At 42.0% G+C, this 19,669-nt stretch overlaps 1 protein-coding gene across 1 annotated transcript in view; it reads right to left on the bottom strand.

Annotated features, from left to right (window-relative positions):
• Positions 1-1,012: 1,012 nt before the first annotated feature.
• Positions 1,013-19,669, bottom strand: part of LOC143722349 (butyrophilin subfamily 1 member A1-like) — a 28,115-nt gene continuing 9,458 nt past the window's right edge. Inside the window, exons 7-8 of the mRNA XM_077213763.1 lie at positions 13,651-13,716; positions 1,013-1,708 (exon numbers count right to left, since the gene is read on the bottom strand). Of these exons, the coding sequence (XP_077069878.1) occupies positions 1,149-1,708; positions 13,651-13,716 (626 nt within the window). The 3' untranslated portion in view covers positions 1,013-1,148. The remainder of the gene's footprint in view (positions 1,709-13,650; positions 13,717-19,669) is intronic.

Below are 19,669 nucleotides of genomic sequence, written 5' to 3'. Positions count from 1 at the left end.
ATGCATGCTGGGAGCAATGGGTTTTAAACTGGTGCCTCCCAGCATGCATTGTGGTGAAGCATGTCACCATTTTTGAGATTCATATTCACATTATTGATGTCTGTGTGATTCCAAATGAATGTTTTAAAAAAAACTTCAAACAAAGTCAATGTACAGTCAGAACTAAAGTAATACATATACACAGAAAAACAGACAGACAGGGGGAGGCTAAACATAAATGTATCAAAGGATTCAGAAACAATTTTAAGTGCTTTCTTATTGTGTGATTAAAAATTTTTATTTTTATATTGCTGCATTTCTTTTTCGAGAACCAAAAACAAAGGTTGGGTTTTACTGTACTTACATTTGTGTATATGGAATAAAGCAAAAATGAAATTTATAACATAGTATTCTTTCCTTTTATTTGAGGGGATATTAGTGAAAGTGGGGTCAATGTTGTCAATTATAAATCTAGACAAATCTTTCCAAAATAAATTAAACTAGGTTTCAGCCAATGTGTTGCAAACAGAACAGTTTAGATCAATATCCTTTTAAAATCTAACACAAAAATGATTTACTGGGTAGTACTGTAAGATTTTGAAAGTTATTTCCTTAATTTTATTTACCAATAAATATTTGTTTGCTAAAGTCCAGATGGTCTTCCATAACAAACCTTCAACTAGTAGAGGTGCTAACACAAAAACCTAAAATTCTCGGGACACCAGCATGTGTCCAAATTTTAATCTTAACCGTTCGATTTAATCAGAAACGATCTTAAAACAGGGCTTTACTTGTAAAACGCCGAACTTACCCTTTAAGATCAGAAGTTTGGACACTAATTCTTTACGTTATCCACATATAAGTCATGAAATCTGAATAACACAATGGCATTGTGGGCTTGTTCTTTGACTCCAGAGTTACTCAATCTGGACATTCATCAACAAACACTATTAAGGGAGAAACAGTTAACTGTGCGATCAGCACTTCATGATGACTTTCATTCACTATCTAGTGGAGATGAGGAGGTGCTGATGGGGAACAGTGATCAGGTGAACTCCTTGTGAACTCCTGACACACTTCTGTGTCCATAATTGTGAATCATAGTTCATATTTATGGCTGTTACACTGATTGTAATTTATTTCCTTTTATTTCACTTGATCATGTAAATTCATTCACTGACGTCATTAGTATCATCACAGATGATCAGTGGTGTGGAGTTTTCATTCTTCCAATCCCCCAAACAAACAAATGGAAAGAGTTTTTCATTAAAAGACTGACTGGTGTAAGAGTAGATATGATACATGGACTCCACATCATAAAAGGACACGTGACCCTCCTCATAATCCACAAAAACCCTGACCCTCTGAGGCTCCACTCTCGGACAAAGAGAGATATCTGAAGAGTCAAGAACCCAATACCACTTGTCTCTCCGACTCACAGTCCAGTATCCTCCATCAGGCTTCTGACCGAACCAGCTCTTCCTGTTAACAGATTCTCTGGCCACTCCTACATCCCACTCAGTTTGATCCTTCACCTGCACCTCAAAGTAAAAACTCCCTGAGGAGAATCCGTCCTTCCCGAGAACACCAAGTTGATAATTAAACCTGTCTTTTCCTGCGTTCTGTCTGTTTCCACATTCCACTTGTTTCCCATCATGAGACACGATGAGCTGTGGATGAGCTGAATCAGCATCCAGAGTCACTTTCACTGCTGAAAATATTGAAAAGTCTGCTTTACAGATGAGCATATAAAAAATAAAGACAATTATTTATTTTTATAAGAATCATAGTAACTTTAGAACAAGATAATAAAAATAATAAAAAATACTGCATTAATTGTGAACTAGATTAAAAAGTTTGTAAGCAAACTACTCGGTTACTATCGTAACCTCAGTTCCCTGAAATAGGGAACGTGTATTGCGTAGCTATACGCAGTTGGGGAAACTCATTTTCCTCGATTTACTGAAGCTTTTGTGTAAAACGCATTTGCAGCTGCACAGCAAGCACATTGAGCATCAGGCTCGCTCATAGGCTGTGCTGCGGCACCTTCACATCCAATGGCGCGGGCGCCTCTGTGTCATTACACGTCAGAGCCCGCCGAGGGGGGTGTTCTGATTGTCTGAAAGACGCAGAACGCTCCAGATAGGTTCTCACCACTCTGATAGGGCAGAGAAGATTAACCTCCCCATCCTCAGCAGAAGGGGGAAGGGCTGATAATGTAATAACCTGTGCTCTGAACGGCGTTGAGAGCACTTTGGGTACATAACCATGCCTAGGTTTGAGAATGACTCTGGAATCATCTGTTCCAAACTCCAAACATGAAGGGCTCACAGAGAGAGCCTGCAGATCTCCCACTAGCTTGATAGATGCCAATGCCAACAGGAGAGCAGTCTTTAGCGAGAGAGGTTTAAGATCAACCGACTGGAGCGTTTCAAAAGGACTTCCTAGCACCCTTTAGAAACCATACCACCAAGTTGTTTCTTCTTAGTGATCACCAGAGCATGATGCGCTGCAATGGCTGCCAGGTAAACTTTGAGCGTGGACGGGGAGCGGCCCGCGTCCAACAGCTCCTGCAGGAAGGAGAGTACCACAGATACCTCACATGACTCTGGGTCAACACGATTTTTCGAGCACCACCTGGAAAAACCCAACCATTTCAAAGCATAAAGGCGCCGAGTAGCAGGGGCCCTTGCCTCAGAGATCCCTGGGTACCCGTTTAGGGGGCATACATGGAGGGTCCATAAATCGGGTCGAGGATGTCATATCGTCCCGTTGGCCTGTGTGAGAAGGTCTTTCCTCATTGGAACAGGCCAGGGAATTGTGTCTGATAACTGAACCAGCTCCGGAAACCACGGTCTGGATTTCCAGAGAGGGGCCACCAGAATCACTGGGCATCTGCTCTCCCTGATCCGTTTGATGACTTGTGGAATCATCGAGACGGGGGGAAAAGCGCAAAGGGGGCGGTTGGGCCATGGATTGGCCAGCGCGTCCCTGCTCTTTGAGAAGAACACTTCGCAGTGGGTGTTGGTTCTCGAGGCAAAAAGGTTGATTTCAGCCTCGCCGAACACACTCCATATCAGACTGACCGTCTATGAGTTCAGGGACCACTCGCCTAGGGGAGTGTTGCCCCGTGAGAGCATATCCGCACCCAAATTCTGGACGCCAGGGATATGCGCTGCTCCCAGGGAGCTTAGATTGGTCTGTGCCCATAAAAGGAGGTCTCTCGCCATAGCATGCAGGTTGCCAGACCTGATGCCCCCTTGGTGATTTATGTAGGCCACCACCTCTGAGGTTTGACAGAAATGCTTACAGGGCCAACCCAACTGCTTACATTTCCAGACAGTTGATATGTAAGCTCTGCTCCATGCTCGACCAGAGGCTGGAGGCAGGCTTGCCCTCGTGCAGCGCTCCCCAACCCAGGTTGGATGCGTCTGTAAAAAACAATTTCCTCCTGGAAATTACTCCCATGGCCAGACCCTCGTTGTACCAGTCCTGAGCCTGCCAGGGAATCAGGGTCCTTAAACAACCGTGATTCACCATGATGCGCAGGCTGCCTGACTGCCATGGAACCCATTCATGGGTTGGCACAGGGCGTTTCAGTCAGTGCAGTCTGAAATTTATTTAGGGGCTCTCTAGTGAGCCGCGCTGTCATCGTCACAGAGTCTATAACTGTGCCCAGAAAGAACACACTCTGGCTGGGGTTCAGTTTGCTCTTTGTAACATTGATTGTGAGACCCAGGCATTCTAAATGGCCGAGAATCAAATCCCTGTGAGCCAGTAGCTCGGCTCTCGACTGTGCCAGCACCAGCATGTCATCGAGATAGTTTAGCATGCGCACTCCCTGAAGTCTCAGAGGAGAGAGCGCTGCGTCCATACACTTTGTGAAACTACGGGGTGCTAATGACAGACCGAATGGCAAAATGGTGTGTTGATAAGCCTTACCCTCGAAGGTGAATCTCAAGAATGGCCTGTGACAAGGGTTTATCTGAATGTGAAAGTATGCATCTTTCAGATCCATTGTAACAAACCAATAGTTAACATTTTGAACGGCCGTCTCATGAGAGCCTTGTTAAAATGTCTCAAATCTAGTATGGCTCTGAGATTGCCGTCTTTTTTCGGGATTAGAAAATAGCGGCTGTAGAAACCCGAATTTTTTAGCGCAGGGGGACTAGCTCTATCGCCCCTTTTGCTAATAAATTCTGCACTTCGGTGCAAAGCACGTGACCCACGTTGCTTCTCACCGAAGACTCAACAACCGCCTGAAACTTTGGGGGTCTGCGAGCGAATTGAAACGAGTAGCCTCGCTTTATAGTGTTTATGACCCAACTCAACACATCGGGGATGGCTTGACAGGCCAGCGCCCGTGTGGCTAGGGATTGACACACTGATTGGAGTGGGCCGCCTAACATAGAGGGACCTGATACCCTTACATTGTGATTTGGGCACACTCTGAGTGTTGGACTGCCTATACAGAGGAGAGCGTTGCAGAAACTGAAGATCCCACATGTGTTGAATAAGGAGTGCGCCACGCCCTGGTCAGCTCCTCGTGTACCTCAAGAAAAAATGGCACCGGCATGTGACAAGGGGCCAGCTGGTGCCCCGACAGAAACCAGCCAACCAGCCGGCTTCGAGGAGGTTCCTCGGGGGCAGCCCACTTGAGCTCGAGGTCCGCGACGGCCCTCGAACTCCGCTGATCACCCTCGAACACGACCGGTGAAGGCGTCTGAGCTGGAGAATGTGAGGCACGTGGGGACGTGGCCGGCGTGCGTTCACAAACATCCATGCTCTCCGGTTGCGGCGGTTCTTCCTCCTCGGCTGAAGTAGGGCCGGAAAGGGAAGTGCGGGTGTAGCGGCGTCGCCGTCTCTTGAGAGAGCTAGTCGTGTTCGAAGTACGAAGATCGGCATGCTGTCGCAGACCGAGCATCCACTGGCAGAGAGTGCATTTTCTGCATGGTCGACATCCAGGCATGGAATGCAGCTCGTGTGTTCATCAGCCTCATGCAGCTTGCATCCGCATGTGGCACAGGACCGAGGCATTTGAAACAACGCCTAGGAGACTCGAACACAGAGAATAATAGTGATTAAAAGGATATAGCATCGTCGTCGCCGGATAGCCACAGGTGAGACGCCGTCAGGAGAAAACGGCTGAGAGGCGTAGTCTGCTGAAACGATGCTCGCTTAGGCTGAAGGGCTTGTTCAACGGCGAAGGCTCAGTAAACAGTCAGAGACGTGAAGTTGTCGCTGAAGGAGTAAAATCTGCTATAATGGCGAATTCAGGGGAATATTATAGGCTTTGGCCATGACTCCCTCTGCGGGCTCGCGCCCGCGCCATTGGATGTGTAGTTGCCGCAGCACAGCCTATGAGCGAGACTGATGCTCAATGTGCTAGCTGTGCAGCTGCAAATGCGTTTTACACAAAAGCTTCAGTAAATCGAGGAAAAGGAGTTCCCCCACTGCGTATAGCTACGCAATAAGAAGTGACCGTTCGAAAGGGAACTTTGAATTTGTCTTGAGAAAACCAAACTAATATATCTTTCTTTCTTTCTAGCTAATCTATCTTTCTTTCTTTCTAACTAAGCTTGCTTTCTTTTTAATATTTTTCTTTTTTTATTCTAACTAATCTGTCTTTCTTTTTTCATTCTAACTAATCTTTCTTTCTTTTTTCATTTTAACTATTCTTTCTTTTTTTCTAACTAATCTTTCTTTCTTTCTAACCTTTCCTTCAAACTAATCTTTCAGTTTCTCTCTTTCTCATTAATCTTTCCTTCTTTCTTTTTTAACAAAATTCTTTCTTTTCTCTATCTTTTTTTAAAACTAATCTTTCTTTCTTTCTAACAAATCTTTCTCTTTAACTAATCTTTCTTTCTTTTTTCTAACTATTCTTTCTTTCTAACTAATCTTTCTTTCTTTCTCGCTTTCTCACTAATCTTTCCTTCTTTATTCTTCTTTCTTTTTTAACAAAATTTTTTCTCTATCTTTTTTTAAAACTAATATTTCTTTATTTTTTCTAACTATTCTTTCTTTCTTTCTAACTGATCTCTCTTTCTTTCTTTCTCTCTAACTAATCTTTTTTTCTTAATTTTTTTTCTAACTATTCTTTATTTATTTATTTCTCTCTAACTTTTCTTTCTTCCTAACTAATTTCTTTTTTCTTTTTAACTAATCTTTCTTTCTTTCTTTTTCACTAATCTTTCTTTCTTTCTAACTTTTCTTTCTTTCTTTCTAACTAATATTCCTTTCCCTTTCGTAGTCACTCCATTTTCACACACGAAAATGGGGGTTTCGCTTAGAAGCCTATCACCTTCGAGTATTAAAAAACGAGCCAATGGCAAAGAAATGCCATGGGTCTGCAGAATTTGCATGGCGTAGCTCCGCCCCACCTCGTGGGTATATAACGAAGGACGCTGGCAACATGCAGATATGTTTTTGCTTTGGAGCCAAGAGGTCCTCTTCATTTCTACAGCCTGAATTCATCAAGTATCATCGAGTATCCTTTGAGATCAGCAGCTCTCCAGTCTGTGCTGGTGCAAAGGTGATTTCCAGCGAGTTTCACATTCCTGCCTGCTGATCTGTGCAGTGGTCTGCATTCAGTGTGTGTGTTTCTCCCTGTCCGCTTCAGCACAGGCTAGTGAGCGTCCTTTCACAAATGAGCTTGCACAGGCACGTCTTTTTCAAGATGTTTCCCCCGTGTATTTCTGGGTGCGGTCGTTCCTTCTCATTATCTGATGGGCATGGTCGTTGTCTTGCGTGTTTGGGCTTAGAACACGCAAGTGCAGCTTTCATGAATGAGTCATGTTCTCACTGCGGGAACATGACCATCGCTGCGCTGAGATCGAGACTCCGTGACCTTATTAAAGGTAGGGTCCCCTCTGCCGCACCCCGATCTGTCCCCTCTACGAGGGGCAACACTTTGGCTGGTGGCCAGGGAATACTGCCCCGACGATGCTTCCCTCGGGCCACACCCCCCTCACCAGCGCAGCAACCCGCAAACACCTCGAGTGCAGCCGCGGGGCCATCTTCTGATGTGCCTTATGTCTCATTCGTTGCTCCACATGATGAGGCGATGTCGATCGCCGCATCACAAGGCTAGCTGGAATCTTCTGTGGATGAGGATTCAGATGTGCTGCCGCCCCCCGGGGTCGCGGCATTGTCCGAGTCCCACCCAGAACTAACAGCTATGCTTTCCCGGGGCCGCTGCGAGTTTTCGGTTCGCGTGGTACCCTCCACCCTCTCCTGAGTGCTCGTGTTTGGATGATTGGTTCTTGGGGGCTGCACGCGCTGACTCTCGTCGGTGCACCCCCCCCCCCCCCAGTTCCTTTCTTCCCGGAAGTGCATGAGGAGGTCGCAAGGTCCTGGAATTCCCGTTGTCTTCCCGTGATCGCTCGGCGACCTCCTCCGCCTTCTATGCCCTTGATGAGGCCGCAGTGAAAGGGTACACTGGGGTTCCCCCTGTCAAACGCTCTGTTGCGATGCAGCTGTGTCCTCAGAGTGCTTCGATGTGGCGTGGTGACCCAAAGCACCCCTCCAAAGCCTGTAGGTTTCCGTCTACCCTGGTGGCGAATTCCTACAGAGCTGCGATGCAGGCCGCCGCCTCACTGCATGCCATGGCCATCCTCTAGGCCTACCAGGCCAGAATGCTAAAGGACATGCACGAGGGCAGAGCTGACCAATGTCCACAACTGTGGTCCAGGAAAGACACCTGTGGCTTAACCTGGCAGATATGCAGGATGTCAAGCGACAAGTCTCCTCGACTCCCCTATATCCCAGGCAGGCCTTTCCGGCGGCACGGTCGAGGACTTGGCCCAAAAGTTCTCGGCCGCCCAGAGACAGATGAGACTCCCGCCCCTCCCGCTCGGCCCCAGCAGCAGCCTTTACCGGGCCGCGCCGAAGAGGTAGTCACAGGAAGGCGCCCCAGTCCGCTCAGGCCCCGCAGCCCGCTACACACCAGGCCAAGCGGTGTCCCTGATGCGGACAGCTCAGAGATGGCCTACAGTTCTGTCGAGGAGGTGGTAGCAGGGCCACTCCTTCCCCAGGTGGAGGGCCGGGGGAGAATCTCTTGTTCTCCTGCCACTGGCCGGCCGGTCAGCGGCACCCCCATGTGGCTAAGAACAGAACTAATACCCCCATCTCTGAGCCTCCAGAGTGCGCGGATGACAGTGTGTGCCGCTTACGAGCCTCACCACTCTCGTTCTCCTCTGTCATAGAGTTCTCGGATGACAGTGTGCGCCGCTTACGAGCCTCGCCACTCACGTCCCCCTCTATCGCCAGACCCCTGTCAGACGAGACCCCAGTGGAACGCACGTCCATCCCTGGTCTCCTCTGTCAGGACGCGGTCTACGTCTGTGCCCCCACACCAGGACGCTATGCCTCCCCAGTCCGGGCCAGTCATACCGCTTCGCTGCCTCACCGAGGGTACGTCTATGGTCCCCATGACTCCGCTAGTGCAGTTTTTTGGGAACCTGGCTTCAGCTTCCCTACCTGTCCCGCTGGGTTGCCAGGACCATCAGGCTCGGCTATGCAATTCAGTTCGCACGATCTCCTCCCCGCTTCCGGGGAGTCCGCTAAAATATGGTCGGTGGCAATGCCCCTATCATGCGTGCGGAATTCGCAACCTTGCTGGCGAAAGGTGCGATCGAGATTGTACCGCCAGCCGAAATGAAGTCCGGGTTCTACAGCCCCTACTTCATTGTGCCGACGAAATCCGGTGGGTTACGGCCAATCCTGGACCTACGCGTTTTGAACCGATCCCTTCACAGGCTTCCGTTCAAAATGCTCACGGCCAAACGCATTTTCGAATGTGTTCAGCCACAGGATTGGTTTGCAGCGATCGACCTGAAGGACACCTACTTTCATGTCTCCATTCTTCCTCGACACAGACCGTTTCTTCAGTTTGCTTTCAAGGGGAAGGCATATCAATACGCGGTTCTCCCCTTCGGACTAGCCCTGTCTCCTCGCGTCATTACAAAGGTCGTCGAGGCAGCCCTTGAAACCGCTTCGGCTACATGGGGTTCGCGTCCTGAACTATCTCGACGACTGGCTGATCCTAGCTCACTCTCGAGACCAGGCTTGTGAACATCGACTCGTCGCCATGTCCGCGCAGCTTACGACTGAGTGTGCGCAGTCACTGCTGACTTGCCTGCGTCAAATCCAGAGCAAGAGTGCGGTTCCACTGAAACTATTTCAGAGGCTCCTGGGGCAAATGGCATCCGCAGCGGCAGCCACACCGCTCGGGTTGCTTCATTTGAGACCGCTTCAGTACTGAGTCCCGAGGTGGGCATGGCAACAGGGCACGCTCTGAGTACCAGTTACTCCGACCTGGCATCAAACCTTCACCCCGTGGTCGAACCTCAGCTTTCTATGGGCCGGTGTGCCCCTAGATCAAGTTTCCAGGCATGTTGTTGTCTCAACAGATGCCTCCACCACGGGCTGGGGTACCATGTGCAATGGACAGGACCCCAGCGCCTTCTGCATGTCAATTGCCTCGAGTTGCTGGCAGTACGATTGGCTCTGCACCGCTTCCTTGCCTTACTCAAAGACCAGCATGCACTAGTCCGTTCAGACAATACCGCGACAGTAGTGTACATCAACCGACAAGGTGGTATACGCTCCCGCCGTATGTCGCAACTCGCCCGCCACCTCCTCCTATGGAGTCAGAAGCATCTGAGGTCGCTTCGTGCTATATACATTCCAGGAGACCTGAACTGTGCAGCCGTCGAGCTCTCACGGATTCAGCCTCTCTCTGGCGAATAGTGACTCCATCCCCAGTCGGTTCAGCTGATTTGGGAACAGTTCGGGGACGCTCAGGTAGATCTGTTTGCCTCCTACGACTCTTCCCATTGCAGCCTGTTTTATTCCCTGACCTAGGGCATGCTCGGCACGGATGCACTGGTGCACAGCTGGCCGCGGGGCCTCATGCGTTTCCCCCAGTGAGCCTTCTCGCACAGACCCCTGTGCAAGATCAGGGAGGACGAGGAGCAGGTCATTTTGGTTGCGCCTCATTGGCCCACCCCGACCTGGTTATCCGAACTTGTAGTCCTTGCGACAGCACCTCACTGTTGTTTTTAAATGTGCTATAGAAATAAAATTTGACTTGACAAGTCTACTCAAAACATATATATGAAAATGGAGACGCCCTTATATGGGCAGTAATGGAGTTTGGTGTTCACCTAGTGAAAAGGTTTGGCACTGCGCCCAAATAAAATCTTACTGAAAGCTAATTTTTTGAGATATCAACCTAAAATTTGGAACAGAACTTGTTCAGATTTTTGGCTTTAATTTTCTTGCAGTTTTAGAGTAAAATATATTTTGTAATATATATATGTTATATAAAATATGAATAATTATATTTTTACATTGTACATTTTAATAAACTCAAACTTATATAACTTTTTTATATAAGTTTCACTTTCATAATTTCTACAATTAACTGGTGAATGTTTTCTTGTTTTCTTTAAAACAAGACCAACCATAGGTCTATATTCCAAAGCATTCTTGAATTAAAACCATTTAAGTTTGGATAGTGATTTTTATGTCTATGCGAAAAAAAAGGGGCGGGGGGGTTAAACTCTGGCACCTGAAAATCTATTGACCATGTCATAAAAAAAATCAGTTGTCAGTTAGCCGTTAGCCTGATTAACCGCGATGCTAACGGAGTTGACTACAAAGCAAAACAAGAAGACCACAGCTTTCATAATAATACCTTACATTTGTGAAAGTGCCGTGAGCAAACAAACATGTGTTTGGAAATATTATTGAAGGTGATGGTTTTCCTTCATACAGAGGCGACCAAAGCCATCCGGCGCCTCTTTGTAATTTCAGACATCAAGTCTCCTTGTGTTTTTTAGTAGGAAAATAGTGAAAACTTATATGATTTATGAGGTGTTTGCCCTGTCGATCTTCACCCATGTGAGCTTCACCCACGCTTGTTATGAGAAACGGAGGTGGCTGGCTGGATGTGATGTTAGCAATGGCCTTTTTTGCTTTCCCTGTCTTAAATTTCAAAGTGTCGGCACTGAAGTTTTGTGGACAACGACAGGTGTAAGAGACCTCAAACATCTATCTGAAAAGTATTTGTATGTATTTTCACACCGCCCCCCAAAAAATTATTATCACCAGCCACCACTGGGAGCAACAATAATTTACAGTATGTGCAAAATAATGACTTTTTTTTTAATCCTAAAACCACGTAAACATATTACATTAAACCAAATACACAAAATAATGTTATTTTTAGAACCATCATATGACCCCTTTAATAACTAATTAAGACACATTCCTCATGTTGTATTATGTTCTTACCGTCCTGTAGTCGATCGTGTGCTGAAGAAAATTTAGAATAAAGACAAGAGAAAACAGCATTAAATATATAGCTTACACACACATATTTCCTTCAATAGTGTTTGGGACAAAGACATTTTCCTCAGTACTTCACATCATCAATGAAGATGAAGCCAATATCTGTCTTACATGCCTATAATACAGTCAACAACACATACTTATCTTTTTGAGTTATCTTTTTTTCATGGACTCAGTTAGGTTGTATTTACTTAGTATTTTATACTTTACAAATGTAGTTATTTTAACTTATAAATTTAGTTGAAATAATTTTATGAAAGTGAACTTACTTTTTAAATTTTCAATAAGAAAGTTCATGTTAATTTCACCTAATTTGGCTTATTTTCTTAATTCGACAAAATAAATAATTATGTTATTTCAATTGTTCTTTTATTTCAATTGTAAATGATTATTTTATTTTAAATGTTTCAGTCATGTTTCGGTTGACAACTTTTTTCATTCCCATTTAAAATAATATCTACAGCAAATAATAAGCGATCTGATGTCAGCCATCGAAACAAATAAACTTGTTTTAGTTCTGGCTCGCCCTGTGTGTCATGATTCTGCCCTCATGTCCTTGATTTTCTCTATTCTTGAGGCAGGATCATGACAGAATCATGTTTTGTGTGCAAGCACATGGTCTTGTGTTTTGGCCATGTGCTTGTGTTGTCTCGTTCCCTTGCCCCGCCCCCCTTGTTATCCTCGTTCTGTCCTTATCACCTTATCTGTATCACCTATTGATCATTAGTGTTCCCTTTATAATCTCCTTGTGTTTGCTGTCCTGTGCCGGTTCATTTCCTTACGTGCCATGTCAATAGCCAGTGAGTACCTTGTCGAGTGTTTTGTCTAAAAGTTGCGATCTTGTAAAAGCCTGTCTTGTTCCTGTATAGTTTTATGTCAAAGTCTTAGTCTAGTGTGGTTAGTCGTTTACTTTATCTTGTACTGTTTTGCCCCCTCGTGGGTTTTGTTTTCCCCTGTTTTTTCTGTTATAATAAACGTTGTGTGTTTGCATACCGTCTGCGCTTGGGTTCATCTGCTATCCACATAACACTGTGGTAGTTCTCTAGAAATAAGTGATCAGATTTCATGGTGTCAGCTTCTCCTCGATCTTTGGATGCCATCTTTTGTTTTGCATTTGTAAAAGCATTAAATCAGAGGTCTTCAATCCTGCTCCTGGAGGGCCACTGTCCTGCAGAGTTTAGTTCCAACCTGCTTCAGCACAGCTGCCTTGTACATTCAAGAGATCCTGAAGAGCTTGATGAGCTGATTCAGGTGTGTCTGATTAGGGTTGGAACTAAACTCTGCAGGACAGTGGCCCTCTAGGAGCAGGATTGAAGACCTCTGCATTAAATAAATAAATGCAAGTTAATTCTTCATTACAAAATGCTTGATGATAAATATTTGCATATATTTGTGATGTTTATTCCAAGCTTTGATTTAATGTAATTTTGGTGGTATCCTTTAACTATTAGCCTTTCTTTGGTGTATCATTCAATGTGTTGATTCCATTCTACTTTGATACGATAATTCACTATATGAATCAATATCTGTATTTGTTGCTATTTTCTTTGTTATCTGATAATTCCATTTCAGTAAATTAATGACACTGATTTCATTTGGGGTATTTTTCAGATAAGAGTTTCAGAAATGAATGTTCTTTAGTCATTGTATTATTGTTCAGATTATTGTTTATTTGCTGTTATTTACAGTTTTACTCCCAATTCATAATGTAACTACCTGGCATCTTATTAAATGACAAAGACTATGATGAATCCTGACTCATCTGTACTTCATGGATGGAGTTTGGCTGGCTGTTAAATTGCATCTGTACATGTAAGGAGAACAGTAAGTTACACAGTGACTATTCAAACGCAAGTTTGGAGCAGAATAGAGTAGCGCTTGCTTGTCGTTTCTACGATCACAAATGCCGAGTTCATCTGCCTTTTCCAGGTCAGATTCGGGCTCGAATTGATAAGATATATAACCGACATTATCACCTGTCATTTTTGCTTTGGGAGCTGATCTTCCAAATATGGTAAGGGGCGTGACATTTCCGTCACATGCATAATGTTTTTGGGCCAATCACAATGCGCTGGATCGCTGGCCAATCAGAACACACTGTGCTTTTCAGAAGGATGAGCTTTGTAAAAATCAATGTGACGTGTTTCAGAAAGGCAAGGCATAGAGGAGCAACAATAATGTACAGTATGTGTAAAATAATGACTTTTTTTAACCTAAAACCGTGTAAACGCATTGCATTAAACCAAATACACCAAATAATGTTAATTTTAGAACCATCATATGACCCTTTTAATAAATAAAATAAGACACATTCACCATGTTGTATTCTGCTCTTCTCATCCTGGATGTTTCTGTTCTTTTCATCCTGTAGTTGATCGTGTCCTGAAGAAAATTTAGAATAAAGACAAGAGAAAACACCATTAAATATATAGCTTACACACATATATTTCCTACAATAGTGTTTGGGACAAAGATATTTTCCCAAAAATATAAAGCATTTCAAAGTAAATCAATGAACAATATCTGTCTTACATGCCCATATTAGTCAACAACACATACTTAACTTTTGGAGTTATCTTTTTTTCATGGACTCGGTTAAGTTATATTTACTTAGTATTACTTGACAAATTTAGTTATTTTAACTTATACATTTAGTTGAACTAATTTTATGAAAGTGAACTTTATAAATTTTCAACACCAAAGTTCATGTTAATTTTACCTAATTTGGCTTATTTTCTTAGTTCGACCAAATAAATAATTATTTTATTTAAATTGTTCTTTTATTTAAATTGTAAATGATTATTTTATTTCAAATGTTTCAGTCATGTTTCGGTTGACAACTTTTTTTCATTCCCATTTAAATTAATTTCTACACCAAATAATAAGCGATCTGACTGAAAACAAATAAACTAAAAATCAAATCAATTAAATCTCCTTAAAAAGGAGGTTTAAACAACTCCACGAACAGCATTACCAGTTTCACTTATTACTAACCAGATTGACTTTATTTCTTTGCACAACTATAAAAGTATGTATAAAAGTTTTATTTATTATGATTATTTAAGTTTTGAACTACTGTATTTACTTATCATCTATATTACACAGACATATTTTCAAAAAAATCATGACTGACTAAACAGAGCATTTTTACAATAGGTGTTGCATGATGTCACTGACAATGATTCATGCCATTAGGCGTCATTTACAACACAATATAAAAATTACTGTGTGCATATTTAATATCTTTGCTTATGCACAATAGTTTCCAATATTATTATCAATACTAATATATGGTATTTTCTGTTTCTCATTAGTCTTTCTCACATCAAAACATTTGGCCTCAAATACTCAAAAAACAGTGGAATATGGGTGAGTTGTATTTAATGATGACAAAACATCCATATATTTTAAGCATAATCCTAACAAATTTATGTTTAAAGGAGATCTAGTTTGCTCTTTTTCAAAGTCGTCTATTAGAATAGGTGTTCATGCTTGAATGTTTAAAAAACATTATTTTTCACACATTTTTCATTGTTTTGGCATTACTCTGGAATTCATAAACAAGCAAAATCAATGTTGTACATTACTGACAGAAATTGGTATACTATTATTATTTAGATGTTTTTACACTGCAATAACAGTTGCAAGAATAATGTTATGAGGTTAGTTTTTTAAATCTAAAATTTTGCCAGTAGTGACACGTCTTAATAAGTGAGTCAAAGAATCTGTTTCGGTATATGAGTCTTTGTGTTCATTTGTGTGTGTTTTCCTTGTGTTTGTCATTGGCTTGATTTGTATGGAATGCCAAAGCTGACTTAATTAAAAATAAATAAATACATAAATAAATAAATATGTGAAGAAATGTAAAAAAGCAAAAATACATAAATAAATACATAAATAAATATACAAAGAAATGTAAAAAAGTACAAATAAATGAGTATTTATATTTTTATTTCCTTATTTATGTATAATTGTATTTTTTCACACATTTTTTATTTATTTTTATTTATAAATTTATGCATTTTTTTATTTCCACTTTTATTTATTTCCACATTCATTTATGTATATATGTTTTTATGTCTACATTTATTTATTTCCACATTTATTTATTTATTTATACATTTATTTATTTATACATTTCTTTTTCCGTATGCTAATGAGGGGGGCGTGTTTTACCTCAGACATCAGCAATCGAGCTCAGAGTGGCAGTGCTGAAGCTTTGGGGCCACAGTGACACCTTGTGGTGTGTGACCAAACGAAACGCAAGAGGTGTGCGGACAATATCACATTTTAAGTCATGTATATCACCCTAACTGTATGTAGGGCTATATAGGGTTAACACACATAGCACATATGAACAGAAACTGCACTTCAACGGGTCTGATAGCAGACACTTGGACATGGAAGCGCATGAAAGTATCCACTATTAATAACAATGTAAACATTTATATACTTTTTAACCACAAATGCTTGTCTTACCCTAGCTCTGCGATGTGCCACACATTACGTAATCATGTTGAAAGGTCATATGTGACGTATGTGGAAGTACAGACCTATAGTATTTACAAAGCGAATGTACAAAGACTAAGTCGAACGGCATTTACAATAAATAAATAAAAAGGTAAAATAACGATCTCGGACGATTTGAAGTTGAAGGAGAAAAAAAAAAGAGTTTTTGATCCTAAATTTTTGAACCAGAACACGCTTGACCTTTCAATGTAATTATGTAATGCATTGCGCATCGCAGAGCTAGTGTAAGATGAGCATTTGTGGTTAAAATGTATATATAAATGTTTTTTTTTGTTTTTTGAAAATGACAGACTGTTTCGCTATAAGACCCTTATTCCTCAGCTGGCTTCGTGTAAAGCCTTTAAAGCTGCATTGAAACGGCAATTTGGGCCTTCAACTGTTGGACCCAATTGAAGTCCATTATATGGAGAAAAATCCTGGAATGTTTTCCTCAAAAACATTAATTTATTTTTGACTGAAGAAAGAAAGACATGAACATCTTGGATGATGTGGGGGTGAGGAAATTATCAGGAAATTTTATATTCCTGAAGTGAACTAATATTTTAAGTCTTTAACTAAATACCATTCTCATATGTCATGAACATTTTGCAATCTAGCTAGTTTTCAGTCAACTGGGGAACACACCTTGATTTTTGGCGAGAGGCTGCAGAGCCGATGGGTGGAGCTTGATGTCCAGCTAGAAGATTCAACCAAACCCAAACTCTACCCATAACCCTATCACTGAACGTAACTCCAGCCATTAGATCCACAGAGGTAGAGCTGGTCAGCTGGACTAGATCAAACTCCAGGTTACGTTCAGAGAGGGGGAGCTGAACTTCATTTGGCTCTGCAGCAACACTTGATTTTGGGCTCAGTGCTTGAGCTCTAAGGCCATTGGGCTCGGTGCTGGAGGTCTGAGGCCACTTTTTGTGTATCAAGGACAACATTTTATTTTTGTAACTTAATTCAGTGCCGTGATAATACCATATATGATAAAAGCTTCAGCAATAATTGTGACGTGATGCTCACTAGCTTGCTACGATAGTCAAAATGTTGGGTGTACAGCTTATGTACGTTCAACGGCTATGAGGTGCCCCGAGGGACATTATTCAGAATTGCATGCACATACATGTACTTTTCCTCTCACATACACATATGAAACCAAATTCATTCACATACTATAGTGAAATGCTCACACACATACAAGTGAAATGCTTTTACAAACACAACTGAAACGCTCTCATACATACAACTGAAATTATTACGCGCACACACACAACTGAAATGCTCACACACACACAACTGAAACGCTCACACACACACAACTGAAATGCTCTCATACATACAACTGAAAATATTACGCTCACACACACAACTGAAATGCTCTCACACACACAACTGAAATGCTCTCACACACACAACTGAAATGCTCACACACACACAACTGAAATGCTCTCACACACAACTGAAATGCTCTCATACACACAACTGAAATTGTTCCGCCCCAATGATAATGAAATAAGCAACAATCTTAAAATGTTTAAATTTATTGAAGTAACAAGTAGTATCAGTATAGTAACAAGTTGTATCTAAATACAAATTAACTATCTACATCAAATAACAGCAAGTTCAAAACTAAAGAAAATAAAAGTGCAGCTGTGTCAAAATTTGTATCAAGTTCAAAAATAGAAAATAAATAAAAGTGCCACTCGTCATAGCATCCCCTGGTTGGGGGATGTGGACTAACATAATATTGTAGGCTACTTAAAAACGTGAAATAAAAAAAAAGTATATAGCCTATTACACATATTAAAATAGACATAACATTTGATATGGGATTAAAATGATGGGCAGTGTATAAGATATAAACTAATAATTAATTATTTTAATATTCCTTTGTTCCGATTAGAGCATGTAAGCGGAGAGAGAGAGCGCATTTCTGAATATTCCTCCGCTCGCTCATTCCGCTCAGGGTCGCGCGCGCAACCCAGAATGTTCTGCTGGCTCGAAAATATGTGGAATAAGGGCTGTCTCCGACTAAAGTTTTTTTCTAGTCGACTAGTAGCTGTTCATTTAAGCCGTTAGTGGACAAATCGCCCCATTATATTAATTTAATTACTTAAATAGGCTATACAGGATAATGAGCGTTATATTGCCGCACTCAAGCTCACGCATAAAGCTTGCCACAAAGAACCGGCAAAAGTAATGATTATGAATGTATAAAAAATAGCAAGGAGACATTTAATTGTTTATTAATAAACTGGTGTTTTCTGTGTTGCTGCAAAGATGAAGTTGACGATGCGGACTCGCCATCAACGAATAAAGAGCATATAAAGGAAAATTTCCTCCCGTTTGGTGCGCGCCACCTGTCACGTCTCTATTCCCCACCAGTGGGGCGCGCCACACACTTCGAGAACCGCTGGTGTAGCGCGATTGGCGGGCGAACGAACCATAGGAACGAACGGTCAACTTCGGTCGCTTGTATTGTGAAAGGCGCGCTTTTTTACTATGCCTTCTTTCAAAAGCTTCTAGTTCTTCGTCTTGAGGTGCACTACTGCCACCAACTGGACTGGAGTGGGGACTTTAACCACCTTCCGTTTCAACTGAAATGCATGCATACAACATACTGAAATGCTTGCATACAACATACTGAAATGCTTGCATACAACATACTGAAATGCTTTTCAGTTGTGTGAGTGAGAGCGTTTCAGTTGTGTTTGTAAAAGCATTTCACTTGAATGTGTGTGAGCATTTCAGTTGTGTGTGTGTGAGCATTTCAGTTGTGTGTGTGAGAGCATTTCAGTTGTGTGTGTGTGAGCATTTCAGTTGTGTATGTGAGAGCATTTCAGTTGTGTGTGTGTGAGCATTTCAGTTGTGTGTGTGTGAGTGTTTCAGTTGTGTGTATGAGCGTAATATTTTCAGTTGTATGTATGAGAGCATTTCAGTTGTGTATGTGAGAGCATTTCAGTTGTGTGTGTGTGAGCATTTCAGTTGTGTGTGTGTGAGTGTTTCAGTTGTGTGTATGAGCGTAATATTTTCAGTTGTATGTATGAGAGCATTTCAGTTGTGTGTGTGAGTGTTTCAGTTGTGTGTGTGTATGCATTTCAGTTGTGTGTGTGTGAGCGTAATATTTTCAGTTGTATGTATGAGAGCATTTCAGTTGTGTGTGTGAGTGTTTCAGTTGTGTGTGTGTATGCATTTCAGTTGTGTGTGTGTGAGCGTAATATTTTCAGTTGTATGTATGAGAGCGTTTCAGTTGTGTTTGTAAAAGCATTTCACTATAGTATGTGAATGAATTTGGTTTCATATGTGTATGTGAGAGGAAAAGTACATGTATGTGCATGCAATTCTGAATAATGTCCCTAGGGGCACCTCATAGCTCTCTCCCCTATGGCTCTCTCTCTCTCACTCTTCTCTCTCTCTCTCTCTCTCTCTCTCTCTCTCTCTCTCTCTCTCTCTCTCTCTCTCTCTCTCTCTCTCTCTCTCTTCCTCTTTTCTTTCTTTCTTTCTTCTTTCTTTCTATTTCGTCCTTTTTTCTTTCTTTCTATCTTTTTCTCTATTTCTTCTTTCTTTCTTTCTTTCTTTCTCTCTTCCTTCCTTTTTTCTTTCTATCTTTTTCTTTTCTTTCTCTTTCTTCCTTTTTTCTTTCTACCTTTTCTCTATTTCTTCTTTCTTTCTCTCTTCCTTCCTTTTTTCTTTCTATCTTTTTCTTTCTTTCTATCTTTTTCTCTCTTTCTTTCTTCCTTTTTTCTTTCTCTCTTTTTCCTCTTTCTTTCTATCTTTCTCTCTCTTTCTTCATTGTCTCTCTTTCTTTCTTTCTCTCTTT

The sequence above is a fragment of the Siphateles boraxobius genome, unplaced genomic scaffold (genome assembly GCF_051911475.1).
Source record: "Siphateles boraxobius isolate OS27281-9 unplaced genomic scaffold, OSU_SipBor_1 66, whole genome shotgun sequence".
NCBI classification, from domain to species: Eukaryota; Metazoa; Chordata; class Actinopteri; order Cypriniformes; family Leuciscidae; genus Siphateles; species Siphateles boraxobius.
The sequence above is the reverse complement of the archived record's forward strand: the minus strand, read 5'-3'. Positions and strand labels throughout refer to the sequence as shown.